The 14,454-nt window shown below is 36.6% G+C and overlaps 1 protein-coding gene across 4 annotated transcripts in view; it reads right to left on the bottom strand.

The window, feature by feature from the left end:
• The window catches only part of FMN1 (formin 1), a 361,845-nt gene that overhangs the window by 155,269 nt on the left and 192,122 nt on the right, over positions 1-14,454 (bottom strand). For all 4 annotated transcript variants that reach the window (XM_030559410.1, XM_030559412.1, XM_030559413.1 and 1 more), the window contains 2 exons: positions 4,205-4,986; positions 763-913 (listed from right to left, as the gene is read on the bottom strand). In XM_030559410.1, coding sequence (XP_030415270.1) covers positions 763-913; positions 4,205-4,986 — 933 coding nt within the window. The remainder of the gene's footprint in view (positions 1-762; positions 914-4,204; positions 4,987-14,454) is intronic.

Genomic DNA, 14,454 nt, shown 5'->3' on the forward strand with positions numbered 1-14,454 from the left:
CAGAAAAAAGCAACAAATAGAGAAAAGTAAGAGTATTAAAAATAAAAGCAGTTTAATGCTGTGATTTATTTAATGAACTGTACATTAACAGTATGTACACATATGCACACACAGGAGAGAGGGAGGGGGGAAAGTGTGTGTGTGTGTGTATCTTCCACTACATTGCCTTATTTTAATAGACAGCCTCACATTTACACTTAGACTAAATTATGATTAACATCTAATTAATATCTAATGTAATGTGTTAGATTTTTTGTAACTATCAATATTTCTATGTATCTAAGTGGCCCAGGATTTGCGAGAAAATCAGTAAGAACCAAATAATAGCATTTCTAAAACCCGGGAATTTTCCTGTAAAAACAAAAAGGGTCTTAATATTACCACTGGTATGAACTCAAACATTTCTGTGATGTGAAGTACGCTCATTCTTTTATGCCTCACATTTTCACCAAAGTTACATCTTCTTTCAATACTTTGTTTTTGAACTTTTATTTTAAATATGCACAAAGATGTTAGGACGAAGAAATGCCAGTGGTCCTTTGTAAAAACAGCAATGTGCAGATAGTGCACAGTGGTTTGACAATTCACTTATAAACAAAACAGAAAATCCATCTATTATACACTAACATAATAATTCTTGTTTTCATATATTCCAGTTTTGTTGGCAGTTTCTATCAAACAGAATGTAAATCACTGTTTTTTTAAAACAGACACATGAACACACTCAATAAAGAGAATGTAATTATGAAATAAAATGTATACCTTTTTGGCCTTTGTTTTCTTTTCATAAGACTCTGATAAGCATTTTCTTTTTTCCTGAACTGCATCTTTGGAAAATAAATATTCGAATTCACTAGTATCAACTATGTCAGGTTCTTCTAATGAGTCCCATAAAGTTGGTATAGATGTTTTGCTAAAAACAAATAAATAAAATTAAAATTTCACAAATATTTACAAAAATATATTTTCCTCATTAGATTTTAAAACCAGTACTGCAAATGAGTACAGCCAGCAGACAAATAACTTTTCCTCTTTTGTTTACTAGACTGGGTAGTGTCAAAAGAAATTGCAGCAGGCAGCACTAAAAAGTACTACAACACTTAAGTACTTATCTAAATTATTCAAGCCTACTGCTTATCAAAAATTACTATTTCTTATTTGTATTGCACTAGAATGTTGGGTCACCAATCAAAGATCTGGATAATACCTTGTGAAAACAGGCTTTCAAGAGAATGCTCATTTCAGTTAGAGTACGTCTACACTGCAGCTGGGAGGGTGCTTGACAGCTTGGGTAGACAGATGTGTGCTAACTCTATTTAAGCTTCCATAGTAAAAATAGCAGTGTAGCTGGTGGTAGAATAGGCAGTAGCTCAGGCTAGACACCTGAGTACAAACCTTCCTGGTCCCCCTGGCTACGTACTTGGGCAGTTAGCCCAAGTCACTGCCTATGATATCCCCAGCTACACTGCTATTTTTAGCACATTAGGTCAAGCAGAGCTAGCATGTGTCTGCCTACCTGTGCTGGGAAGCATGTTCCCAGATGCTGTGTAGACATATCCTTATATGGATAGAAATATTGCAACAGCAGCCTTGTGTTATTCTGGCTCATCTGCTTAGAACAAGGAAATGCACTATGCAAATAAAAAGTAATAAAAATAGTTGGCCAAACTTTTCTGAACCTCAAGGAAAAAGTTTTGTGTTATTTATCTTATCAGTGAGATTCAGTTCATTTCAGATGAAATGAAAATGGCTATGCGCTTTCTATTCACATTACTACTAGTCTGAGGAACTGGAATGGGGGTCTACTAGCATTCTGAACCCCTTAATACACAGTAAGTTTTAAAGAGGGAATGCAGTTTTGCTTTCACGCGTCCTCCAAGAATGACTTGGTGCATGCAGAACTCACCCTCATTAGTGTTTAAAAATAGGGATGTGTGAGTACAACTCTCCTGGCTTTATCCAAAGTTTGGAAATCAAATACATAGCACAACAAATTGAGCACTTCAGTACTGAATTGCTTTAGTTCTGAAACTGCAATATTTAAGGAAGGAAGAGGGATAAAATTATCCTCAGACTATTCTTAACTTCTATTGATAAACTTGAAATTCTGAGTCTATTTCTTCCAGCAGGTGTCACTAACAGGCAATGGTATTATTAACAGTCATGAAATGAGGTGGAATTGCAGTGAGGGGAAAAAACTGCATATGCACATGGCTGCCGTCATCAAATGATTAATCTGATTAGGTGCAATATATAACAGAATTTAATATATATCCATGGGGGGAAGAATAAGCTAAAAGAATGCAAATGATTATTTTCTATCCCTTTGTGATTCATTTACCCTCTTTCCAGTGGGCCTGCCAGTATTTTTGTAATTGGATATCAAGACTGGATATCTTTCTAAAAGATATAGTGTAGCTCAAACAGAAGTTATGGGCCTGATGTAGAAATCACTGGATGAGGTTCTATGGCCTGTGCCTGGAAAAGGTCAGACTAGATGATCACAAAAGTACTAACATCTATTTCTCAGCACCGTTCATACACTCTACACGATACCGAATACGTACGTTTAATTTTGGGAATGTAGTCCAAAAAATATGAAACTCTCCATTCTAAAATATTTGGTTCTCTTTATGTCAGAAATCCTTTTCACTGTAAAGTGAACTGACTTTTTATTAAACACTTCATTTTTCTACCTGATATTTCACACTGATTATCCCAAATTATATTATTTGTGTTATACTGGAAATAAAATTGTAGAATTACTGATTCCCTCAGAGGCCTCACCAAAAAAATGAAATGACACTCTCATCAGAATAAACTGAACAAGGTTTAAATAAATAAAATACTTTCAGATTTAAGCACATTTTAACAACTAATCAGATGTTCATTCTACTGTAACAGATCATTCATCAGAAGGGTAGCCATGCTAGTCTGTATCCACAAAAACGAGGAGTCTGGTGGCACCTTAAAGACTAAAGATCATTCATATGATTTTAAAATTAATAAAACCAAAATATTTTTTAAAAGTAAATATATTTTTGTATAATATGTACTTCAGAAATACACCTTTTATTGTAATGTATACATCAAAGATTAGAGAGTATCCTTTCTGTGCTACTGCACTGATATGCCTACATGCCTGATTCAAAATCATAGATTTTTAAGGCCAGAAAGAACCACAGTGATCATCTAATTTCACCTACTGCATAATATAGCCATATAATTTCACCTTAATTCCTGCAACTTCTGATTGAGCTAGAAATACTTTGCTCCAAATCAGAAGTCACTCAGAATTCTTTGCTACTGTAATTAACCACAAGAAATGTCAGAGAACATAGCAGAACTTGAGAGAAATCTTCAGAAAATGAACTCTGAAAAGCAGAAGTGTCTATGTCTCTCTGTCTTTTCACCGAGCGGTACTGTAAGAAGAGCTGGTGAGGAAAATGCCAATTCACCATTATAAAATTTTTCATGGAAACATGTCAGGTTTGATGAACTTTTGACAACCACCTGGCAGGCTACTTACTGGGATCCCCAGGCTTCCAGAATCTGAGAAGCCAGACTCACTAGGCAGATTGCCTTGGAGTTGCAGCCCTATGTGGACTGCCCCAGGGCTTCCAGATTCCCAGGCCAGTTGGCATCCCAGCGATCCTTCAAACAATTATGCATATACTTAACCATACTCCCTTGGACTCCCACAGAACTATTCACAGAAGTTAAACATAGGTAACTAGCTGCAGGATTGGGACCATAGAGGACAACACACTCTTTGCCCTAAAGATCCTGCAATCTAAAATGACAAGACAGTCAAGCAATAATAGACAAACTCTTTGAAGCAATACTGGATACACATTCTCAGCTTTTTATTTTACTCTGTGCCTATTTGCTATATTTGTCAATCTTGCCTATGACCTACTAATTTTAAACATCTACAAATTTTAATTATAGTTTTCCATTTTAAAAGTCACTGCTTATTATCTATCGTTGTGCTTTCTAAAGCTTGGCCTATCTTCTGATTATTTTTAAAATAACTTTTTTTCCTTTCATATTCCTGTTTTTTGTTTTGTTTTGTTTTGTTTTGGCTCTATCTTTAACGCTTCTTTGTTGTCTTTTTTAAAAAACCAAAACCCTTAAATACTGTACATGGCATCCTCACAATACATAAATTATACCTATAAATTCAAATAAAATAACTTTTTACCTGCTGTCTTTGATTTGTATCCTAGTCCAGTACAAAGGCTTCATGGGACAGTTAGGTTCAATGGCAGGCTTTCGAGGACCTTGGTTTGAAGACAGAATGCTATTGAAAAAGAACCCAGGAGGTGGTGGTGGAGGAGGAGGCCCAGAGCCAGGCAGGGGAGGTGGACCAGGAGGCCCCAAACCTGGGAGTGGTGGTGGTGGGGGCGGTAGCAGTGGCGGTGGTGGAGGATTCCCACAACCTGAAGGAAGTGGCAGTGGCCCAGATCCAAATTGGGATGTCAATGGAGTGGATGCCAAATCTGGTAACAAGGGAGGTGGTGGTGAAACTAAAGCTGGTAGTGAAAGTTCAGGAAGACGAGGTGGTGGTGGTGGTGGTGGTGGTGGTGTTAGAGATACTGACATTGGTTTCTGTTCACAAGATGCGAGACTTTCTGAAATCTGTGTACAGTGACATGGTTCCTTATTGTCATTTGGGGCAGAAATACTACGATTTAAAGAAGAAATATTAAGCTTTTTAGGTACCACTTGGTTATTCTTCACTGGTATATTTTCCCCTTTACTAGGCTTTATGAAGGTTTCTCTGTCAGTTTGTATATATACATTTCGGTAAGTCTTCGGTGGGTTATCATCTTCAGTGGATACACAGACATCCTTTACTTCCTCATTTCTTCTATTTAATTTGTTTTCTAGTTCATTCTTGAGATTTGCAATGGTTTCCTCAAGCTTTGTGTTCGATACAGCATGCTCTCCACGAATATGAAAGATCTGGAGTTCAAACTGAGACTGTGGAAAAACAAAAAACACCATGTAAAAACTATGTATAATTAGGTATTAGATAAGGATGTGACACACTTTATGCAGATATACTGCATACTAAAAGAGAGGAGAATTTTAAAGGTCTCTGAGTTCCAAAATTCTTTTGTTCATCTATGAAAATTCCTAGATTTAATCAAATTTAGGAAATGTAAAGGATTTTACTTCTGTGAAGCACATTTCATGAATAATTACTCAGAATACATCAAACATGCAGTTTGCTAACTAAGGTCTAGATTGTAACTTGCCTTAATGCAAACATGTAAGACCCTCTCTCTCAGCCTTAAGCAGCATCCGTGCTTTCAGACTCTTGTATCCGGAACCAGGTTCAGGGGGAGCACAGCATCTGAACACCAGATGCTCCTTCCAGGGAACAAATGGGTGGGGAAAGGAAAGAACCAATGCTCCGCCTTCCCTATGTGCTATCTCACAGAGCTGGTGGGAAGAAATCTGCAACCTTTTAAGGGCTAAAGTAAATTACCTCCTGTCACCTTTCCTCCACCAGAACACAGGAAGATATGTGGATCCAAGTAATTCAGTCTAAATGTAAATGAATGTTACCTGGCTGCATTAAAAACAAATCCTTTGCCTATATACAAAACTTCTGATTCCTTTCTGCATTTAATCTTTTTAATTGGTGCTTTTGAATTGGCCTTTTTAAAATTTTTTACTTTCATCCATTTGTATTGACTATACATTGTTAATAACATCAACTTCAGCAGGTTTTCTTTTTATGTTCACTAATATTAATTTTGTATTCATTGTTTAATTGTTTGTTGGCTTTACTCTTTGCTGGTTTTATCTTAAAACCAGTACTATGCTTTTGGACATTATTCAACACTTTTTTATTAAAAAATTAAAATTATTCAATTTATACTATTTACAATGTTTAATTAGAAATATCTGGTTAAAATGGTTTCAGATTTCATGTCGCATGCATTGTATTTAGTGCTAACTCTCACAGATACACAGTATATGTTTAACATACTGAGAAATTAGAGAACAATTTGAACACTATGCAACGTCTCAAAAAACTCCCCTTTCCTAAACTCTTTACAGGAAAATTGAAATTCCTTCTTTCTTAAAAAGCAATACTAGAGTATTAAAAGTACTCCCCACTAACAATTGCTCTCTTTACAAACATAAATCCCCCACCTTCAAGTGTACAATTTTTATTTAAAGATTTAAAATGCCATATTATTTTTAAAAAGGCAATTTAACCTACAGGTAGTAAAATCAAACTTTGGACCCAAAGGGGTATTAAAGAGATTTTGTTGTGATAAGTACAAATGACAGGCATTTTTTAAAAATCTAAACAATGAAGAAAAATTAAACTTTCATATTATAAAAACTTTGGTTTTTATGCTATGAAATTAAATGGATGCAGAGTGTTACAAACACTCTAAGGCAGTCACCTATATTATAGTAATGATTGTGGTAAAAAAATACAAAATGTGCGATCATTCAAACATCTCTGCGAAGTAATCAGATAGTGATGAGCTTAACAAAAAACGACAACATCAAAATCACTTCCCCTTCCAGTCACTACTGAAAGGCTCACACAAATAAAATTATTAAAAGGCTCAGACTTAAATTGACTATATATCAAGTGCTGTCAAAAGTGAACAAAAGGACAGTTTTTGAGTAAATCTCCTTTTCTCTATAAAAATGTATAAAGCCAGGGAAAGTGAACTAAGAACTTAACACTGCAAACACTAGCAAACTTTGCTTTTTACTGTAAGTAATCCCATTTTGTCAGTTTTTAGAACTACACTAAGTAGTATAAATATTTGCAAGATCAGGCCCTTCGATACAAATGTCTCTAACGTTTCACCTCCTATGACACTGTACACTTTTTGGTCCTCTCAAATATAGTCATCAGCTCACTGAAAGACATTTAAAAATAGATCACTTCAAGCTCTGTTTTTCCCCTATTGTACTGCTTCTCTACCAAAGTTTATTGTGATTTATTTTAGTTACTAGTTCAAACACACACTTCTCCTTATACTCTCACCCCCCAAACTCAAGGACACTGATCTGTATATGATCTTTGAAAAATGCAGTGAATTTCTCTCTAAATAATTCAGTAATTTTATGTTTTATCAAAGTATTTTTTCCTACCGCTTTAACATAAAAAAAAACTTTCCAACAGAACAAAATGGGAGAATAAAAGTATTTGTTTTTAAAAGTGAAAGCTTTTCTTACTGTATAATTGGAGCAGCGTCCTTAAAAAAACAACTCCTCCTCTCTAGGACAAGCAGAGTAAATTGTCAAAACTACTTGATGAATTTAATTAGGTACCAAAGCAATTGTGATGGGTGCGTGCATGCGTGCGTGTATTTTAATATACAGTGTGGTTTAAAACTACTGCTTTGACTCAAAGAAAACTTTCTCTTAGGTAGTAATTTTATGCTTTGTCTTTTGCTTTTTTATTAGTTTATATGTTTTTTTAAATAACTTTCCATTGTAAGAAACAATAGAAATATTTTTTCAGCCAAGTATGATTTGTCATATTTTTCTCTGTATTATTAAGGTCAAACTGTAAGGAATAGAATTCCCAAAACTTCATTTTTTTCTAAATATTTTACTATAGAGGTATCTTACACTGAGATTTCATATTTATGATCAGGCAAAATCACACAGAACAAAAGAAAATTAGCTCCAACAATATTACATATTGGAAATCTAACCTGCAGAGGATCTAGTCAACAGGGAACTAAGAAAAAGAGTGTCTTTTTATAATGATGATCTGCATTTCAAGAGAGTAATAAACTACAGCCTCCAAAAAAGGAGTTTGCCTTGGTATTTACCTATGTCCATACTACCAACATACCGGAAAAATATTGTTAACTGAAAAACTGTTAAAAAACATCATTACAAACCATTTTATTTTAGATAACTTCCTATACAATACTATACTATCATTTTCAGCAAGGCAAATTTAAAAAGTGGTTTTCAAATCCATTTGCCAGAAGCAGATATGACTGTCTAGGTGATTTCGACACCTGCTTCAGATACCAGCTAAACATGAAATAAAAGATGAAAATTCTAATTTGAAATATTCTCCAAACCAAATCAGCGTGAAAATTCAGTGACAATAAATACAGGATATTTAAGTCCATATTATTGTTAATAACATTACATTTACAGTCAACTTTAATGTGAAGAAAATACTATTCTTTCTTTTAGCTATAACAAGTGATAAAATATTATACTTTGACACATTCCTAATTCTATAGCTTTATAAACAAAAAACAAAGTGAAATGGTGAAAGTGATTTTCAAATTGCTATAATTTATTAGGGACTGAAAACATTTGCTTTACAAAGATTTACCTAGCCAGATATTTGTATAACATATAGAGTATTCCCCAACAAGCGTCCCAAATATATTGTTGTGGAGAATCAAGGAAATAGCTATTTTTTAAATAAATATCAGGTGAACCTCAGTTTGCCTGTGTGATGTTATCCTGCCTAGCTTCACAGAGTTAAATTAAAAAAAAAAAAAGCTGAAAGAAGGAATTAACAGGAAACAAATTAATGACAAAGATAAGGATACCAAAGGCCCTTGAAGGAACAACATTGTTAACAAGAACAGTTTCTTGTGGTTTCTTTTCCCAGGCCAAACCAAGGATCATATACTAAAAACTTAAAGACGCTGGGGCTAAGTAGGAAGGAAGCGAGTGGGTTGTCAACATGCTGACAGACACACACACACTGGGAGAGTCACAGTCTGTCTCTCCCAGCCAGAAAGGGCATGTATTCAGCTGAGAGAATGTTACAAAAGCTGCAGAGGAAAGATTAAGGTGCAGGAAAGAATCATGCATTTAATCCTCCTGCTGTTTTTTCCCTTTGCTCTGTATGCTATGTTCCCTTGGGTGAAGGAATAAATAATACTTTGTTCTGAAAAAGTGTTTTTTCGTGTCACTAATCAGCCTCCCAGAGTAAAAGGGCTGAAAGGTGTCAAACTCTGTTGGGCCTATTGTGTTAATACAGTTGGGAAAGAGTGGGGGCTGTTGCGCAGAGATCCAGTCCAAAGTAGTTGGACCATGGGGTCCCTCTCAAAGTGACAGGTGCAGGAAGCTAGGCTTGTCAACAGTGGGGTGCACTCGAGAGGGACAAAATACAGTCCAAAACACAGCTCGACCTGTAAGCATGACAAGTGTACATTAATGTATATGTGAAGTCTAACTGGCCACACATTTGATCTAACATGCCTGGATTTAGTTCATATAAAGTTAACAGTGAAAAGACTTAAACTTGACACTTAAAGTGGTATTTAGGGCATCAACATAGGAAAAGCAAGAACAGTAGAAGAAGCAGCCAAGAACAGTACGATCTCATGAAAAGGAGTAAAAAATCCTCTAAAACTATCTTCTCATTTTGAGCTCTCTGGTACCTCCAATGATGGCCTGAAAAGAGTGGGCTGTGGCATCACTGCCCATTACATATAAAAACTTTCTGACAAAAATCTATATGACTGCATGCAAGAGGGACTCTACACACTGGAACCAGAGCAGAGTGAAGTATTTTTTTTCTTGCTTTGTTCACAGTAAACATGTGCTTAAAAAAACTGGAAAAACTGATGTTGTTACGAACCTTGTTTGTGCCAAACACTGTGGAAAAACTGTTTATTACTAATTCAGTTTTATGAAAATTCTCTTGCAGAGCCAAGGACAGTGAGATTATCTGGATTATCTGCCACTAAATTTGGACCAGACTGGAGACTAATCAGATGTCTGTGCCTGATTCCTTCCCCTACTCTCCGCCGCCCATTTTTCTAAATCTTACGTTCCTATGTCAATTCTTGAAGTCCTACATTACATTTTTTTAATCTGCTTGTCCTTGTGTGTTCCCTTTCCTCCATCTTTGGATCTCTCCTTATACAATGAGTAATCCACATTGATGAATTTAGGGGCTATTGCTTGCTCTCAATAGGCCAGATAAACAATCTTTCAGATGAAATTACAAGGGCTACATACAGGAGATGCCACATACCATACTGCAAGTCATTCTATGAATACATTTAATTGCAACTTCTGTAAATTCAAATTGCAAATGTATTTCTTGTTACCAAAATCCTAACTGGCTCATTAATGTGCTATAAAAACCACTAAGATATTTACACATACAACTATGTAAAACTCATAAAAAGGAAGACGCTAATAAAATATTTTAATACGAACAAAATCCAGATAAGTTCTGAATATATTTATTGTGACAAGAAGGCAAAGAACAGAGAAGTGAGACAGGATTTGATGTCTTTGGGAAGTTTTGTTTATAGGCACCCACCTGCAGCCAGCTCCACCCTCTCCCACCCAGCTGGCAGCCCTGTTGATCAACGTCTTTCCGTCCGTCCCAGTGCCTCTCGCCCATCATGGATCAGCTGTTTTGGGTCAGGGGTGGAGTAGGGATAGGACCTTGGCTGGAGCAGGGGCAGGAAGAGGCAGGGCTGGGTGGAGGCTTGGGAGAAGGGGTGGACCGGGGGCGGGACCTGGAGCAGTGTGGGCATTGAGCGCACCAGAGGCAAGGAGGTTTTGTTTTGCACTGTTGCTGCTGTAGGAGTTAAACGTGGTCTCACAAACATGGGGTCGAACTATGCCTCCTTGATTAGTGTGTAGAGAACCCTCTCTGTGCAGATCTCCTCAGGAGTTTATACCTGTAGCGCTTTGCTGTGAATTAGGGCATTGCTGTTGTATGGTGCTGTACACCAGCATCCCAACATACAGTGCCTCCAATTTAGTGACTATGAATGTCAATTTTTTCTGTCCTAAATGTTGTAAACAGAAGTCATTTTCTTCTGGCCTCTCAGATTTGAGAAGGTGAAATTGAGCAAAGAGCTGTACATCACATTTTAAACAATTGATCAACTGATGGTTTTGTTTTGTTCTAAACTAAAAACAAAACCACAAACTGATACCATTATTAGGGTGTTAGGGTATTGTTAGGGTGAAAATAACACCCTTACCATTTAAAAGCCTGGCATCAGGCAGAAACCTGGCTCTTTTTGGACAGCTACACTTCTCTTCTCTTGCTGAAAATTCTTTTCAGAGATGACATTCAATGATATTTAGTGGAACTGAGCCTGCAGGGCAAGAGAAATTTTACAGAGCCAAGACTATAGTAGAAACATGTCCCTATAACTCACTTCAGAAGCATAGTTTATATAAACCAAGCAACATTTCTGCTTAAGAACACTGAGCTTGGAGTGTATATGAACTACAGCTTTAGGAAAGCGCTTCAAAAAGTTATAGTGAAATGCATTCCCCTATTTTTAAATTACGTATTTTGTCTTGTTCACAGATGTAGAAATGGATTTCAAACAATTTATTGGGTGTTGCATTGAAGGACTGGATAAATGCCACCACCACAGATGATAGCTTCACCAGATAAAAAAATATTCAGAATTCAAGATAGCACTGTTAGTTCAGTTAGGGCCAATAAATCACAGAAGTACTTCAAATGCTGGATATAAGCCATTTCATTTTACTTCCAGATACATATATACACCTGAGGTGCAGTTTTTTTGGCCTAGGGAAGAAAAATTAAGACCTCCAACAACTGCTCCCATGTGTACGTAAGGAAATATAAACATGCATTATATAGGTACTTTGAGCTAATCTATAATATAAATTATATTGAGCTTTACTCTTACTGCAGGATTTGAAACTCCTCTTTCAAAAACATTTAATTACTGAATTTCTTCACCAAATTTGACACATTAATTCTGCAAAGGATCATTCATTTTTCTCTCTCTCTTTTCCAAGAGGTGACTTTTCAAAGATTTAAAGAAGAATGATTTTTAAATGTTCTTTTCAAAAATTTGGGTCTGGGAGTCCAGGGTTTGGGAATTTTTTTAATTGTACCTCAAAATATGACAAACTATAGTTTGCACTAACATCAAACTTCATATACAAATGTCCCTGACATCTCAAGCACTGGCCAATTTAAAATTTCAAAATTAAATAAAAGTAAAGTCACCCATTTATTCATCTCCATAACAGAAGACAAAAGTGTCAGTTTCCATTGCCTCCTTGCCGATTCTTAGCACAGAGAGCCTGAGTATCAATAGCCTTTAAAAAGAAATCTGTAGTGACACTGAGGTATATAAAGGATCATATATAGGGATGCGCAGGCTAGTTCAGATAAAGTAAGAACTTATCTGAACTTTCACCCAAAAGTCAGAATGGATCTTTGAGGTTAAAAAACTTTCCGTATACTTGGCTTATATATGTACTAGTTTGGCTCTACCATTTCTGGCTTCAACTAGACTGGAAACATTGAGTGAAAGGATATCATCACAATATATCTGACTCTGCCAAAAACAAGATATACTGGATTTCTTACAAGAAAGTCTGTTCTCACAAGATTTCAAATTAAATTTGTAGAGTAAAGGGGTGAGTTCTTCAGAAAAGTATGCATATGTAAATTCAGAAAGGCATCTGAAACAAACAAGGCCTCCTCAGTTTGGAAGTTTTCCTATCCTTAATGATTGCTATTAAGAGCCAGTAAAATGAATCCTCTCCACAACTTCCAAATAATTTAAAAGCTAGTTCGTTTTAAATCACTGGGGTTACTGAATGAGTAAGGATGTGGCCCCAAATGTTAATCATTAATCACACAATGAAAAATGCAAGGAAATAAAGGAACCATCAAGGTACCACAAATTTATCTAAATGCCAGTTTCACTTGACTGTTCTAGCCACACAATAAGCCAGCACTGACATAACAGTGGTGAACATATTTGTATTTGTAGACATGAAACCACTTTGGCCATCTAATTTTTTACTGCTTGAACAAATGTGCACAGTCCATAGCCATAGGTGCTGGAACTGAGGTGCTGGGGGTAAATGCTGCACCCCTGCCTTGAAGTGGTTTCCATTATATACAGCATTTACAGATTGGTTCATTGGCTCTCAGCAACCCCAGATTATTCTAGCACCCCTGTCCATAGCCACCCTTTAAAACAACATGAGTCACAGCAACTCGATACCTCTGGTGTTGAATTCGAGACTGAATTTTAATAGAAAGAAAATTAATCAGTTGGTATACATGTTTCTCATTTGAAACAGAGTTCTGGCATACAGTATCTTCTCATCCTCTCAAGCTTAGTGATATACAAACTATAAGGTAAAAATCATTAGTTTTCCACACAGACAGACTTCATGCAACACAGTGGTTTCTTTTGAGTGCCAGAATTGCTGGCAACTTTACAAATTTATTCATTCAAAACTGTCACATACTGTATGCAGAAAAGGTTGTAAAAAAAGTGAATTTGTCTGTACAGTAAAGAGCCTGTCTATTAAATTCTGAACTGCAATGAACACATGATGTACTTGTGACTCCAGGCAAAATGGATGTGGAAAGTTTAAGAAAAATAGACTTGTGCTGAGAGGAAACTGTAAATAAGCACAGAGAACACTTTTTAATGAAATTAAAAAAAACTGTTCACAAGTGCTCAGACACTATCGGATCTTTTGGTAGAGCACGAAAGAGTAGATTTAAAAAAAATATTTGTAAGGCACTTTGCAGATGAAAAAGTGCCATGTAGATATTAAGCAGTATGATTACTAATAGGATCTAAAAAGTAAGACAGGAAAACTGATGAACTGTGTAGACATTTGTTGTTGTGACAAAGTTCCTCCTCTACCTTGGTGGGTCATGCGCTTATTGGAGGATTTGCTCATCTCACAGATTCACCCTGTGGGTTGGGAAACCGCTCAGAGACCTTCCCCTCTGGTAGAAGCCACAGTCCACGTCAGTTCCTCCTGTGTTTGATCAGCAGTTGGGAGGTTTGGGGGGAACCAGGGCTTGTCCTCTACTCTGGGTTCCAGCCCAGGGCCCTGTGGACTGCAGCTGTCTAGAGTGCCTCCTGGTACAGTTGCACAACAGCTATAACTCCCTGGGCTACTTCCCCATGGCCTCCTCCCAACACCTTCTTTATCCTCACCACAGGACCTTCCTCGTGGTGTCTGATAATGCTTGTACTTTGCAATCCTCCAGCAGTACGCCTACTCACTCTCAGTTTCTTGTGCCTCTTGCTCCCAGCTCCTCACATGCACTTCCCCTCCTCTGACTCCCCCTTGGCATGACTGGAGTGAGTCCTTTTATAACATCAGAGGGGCCATAATTAGAGTCAGGTGTTTAACAGCCTCACCTGCCTCTTAGCAGGTTAACTGGAGTCAGGTATTCTCATTAGCCTGGAGCAGCCCCTGCTCTGGTCACTCAGGGAACAGAAAACTGTTTATCCAGTGGCCAGTATATCTCCCTTCTACTACTCTGCTGTTCCCAACTGGCCTGGATCTATCACAGTGTTTAAATATGAAAGGCACAAAATTATTATAGCTATATCATATTGAAAGAGAGTAATAAATCCATATTAGTGAAATGGGCTTTAAAATGTTTTTTGAAATTGTAATCACAAGCACATATACATAATT

Source organism: Gopherus evgoodei, chromosome 4 (assembly GCF_007399415.2).
Source record: "Gopherus evgoodei ecotype Sinaloan lineage chromosome 4, rGopEvg1_v1.p, whole genome shotgun sequence".
Classification (NCBI taxonomy): domain Eukaryota; kingdom Metazoa; phylum Chordata; order Testudines; family Testudinidae; genus Gopherus; species Gopherus evgoodei.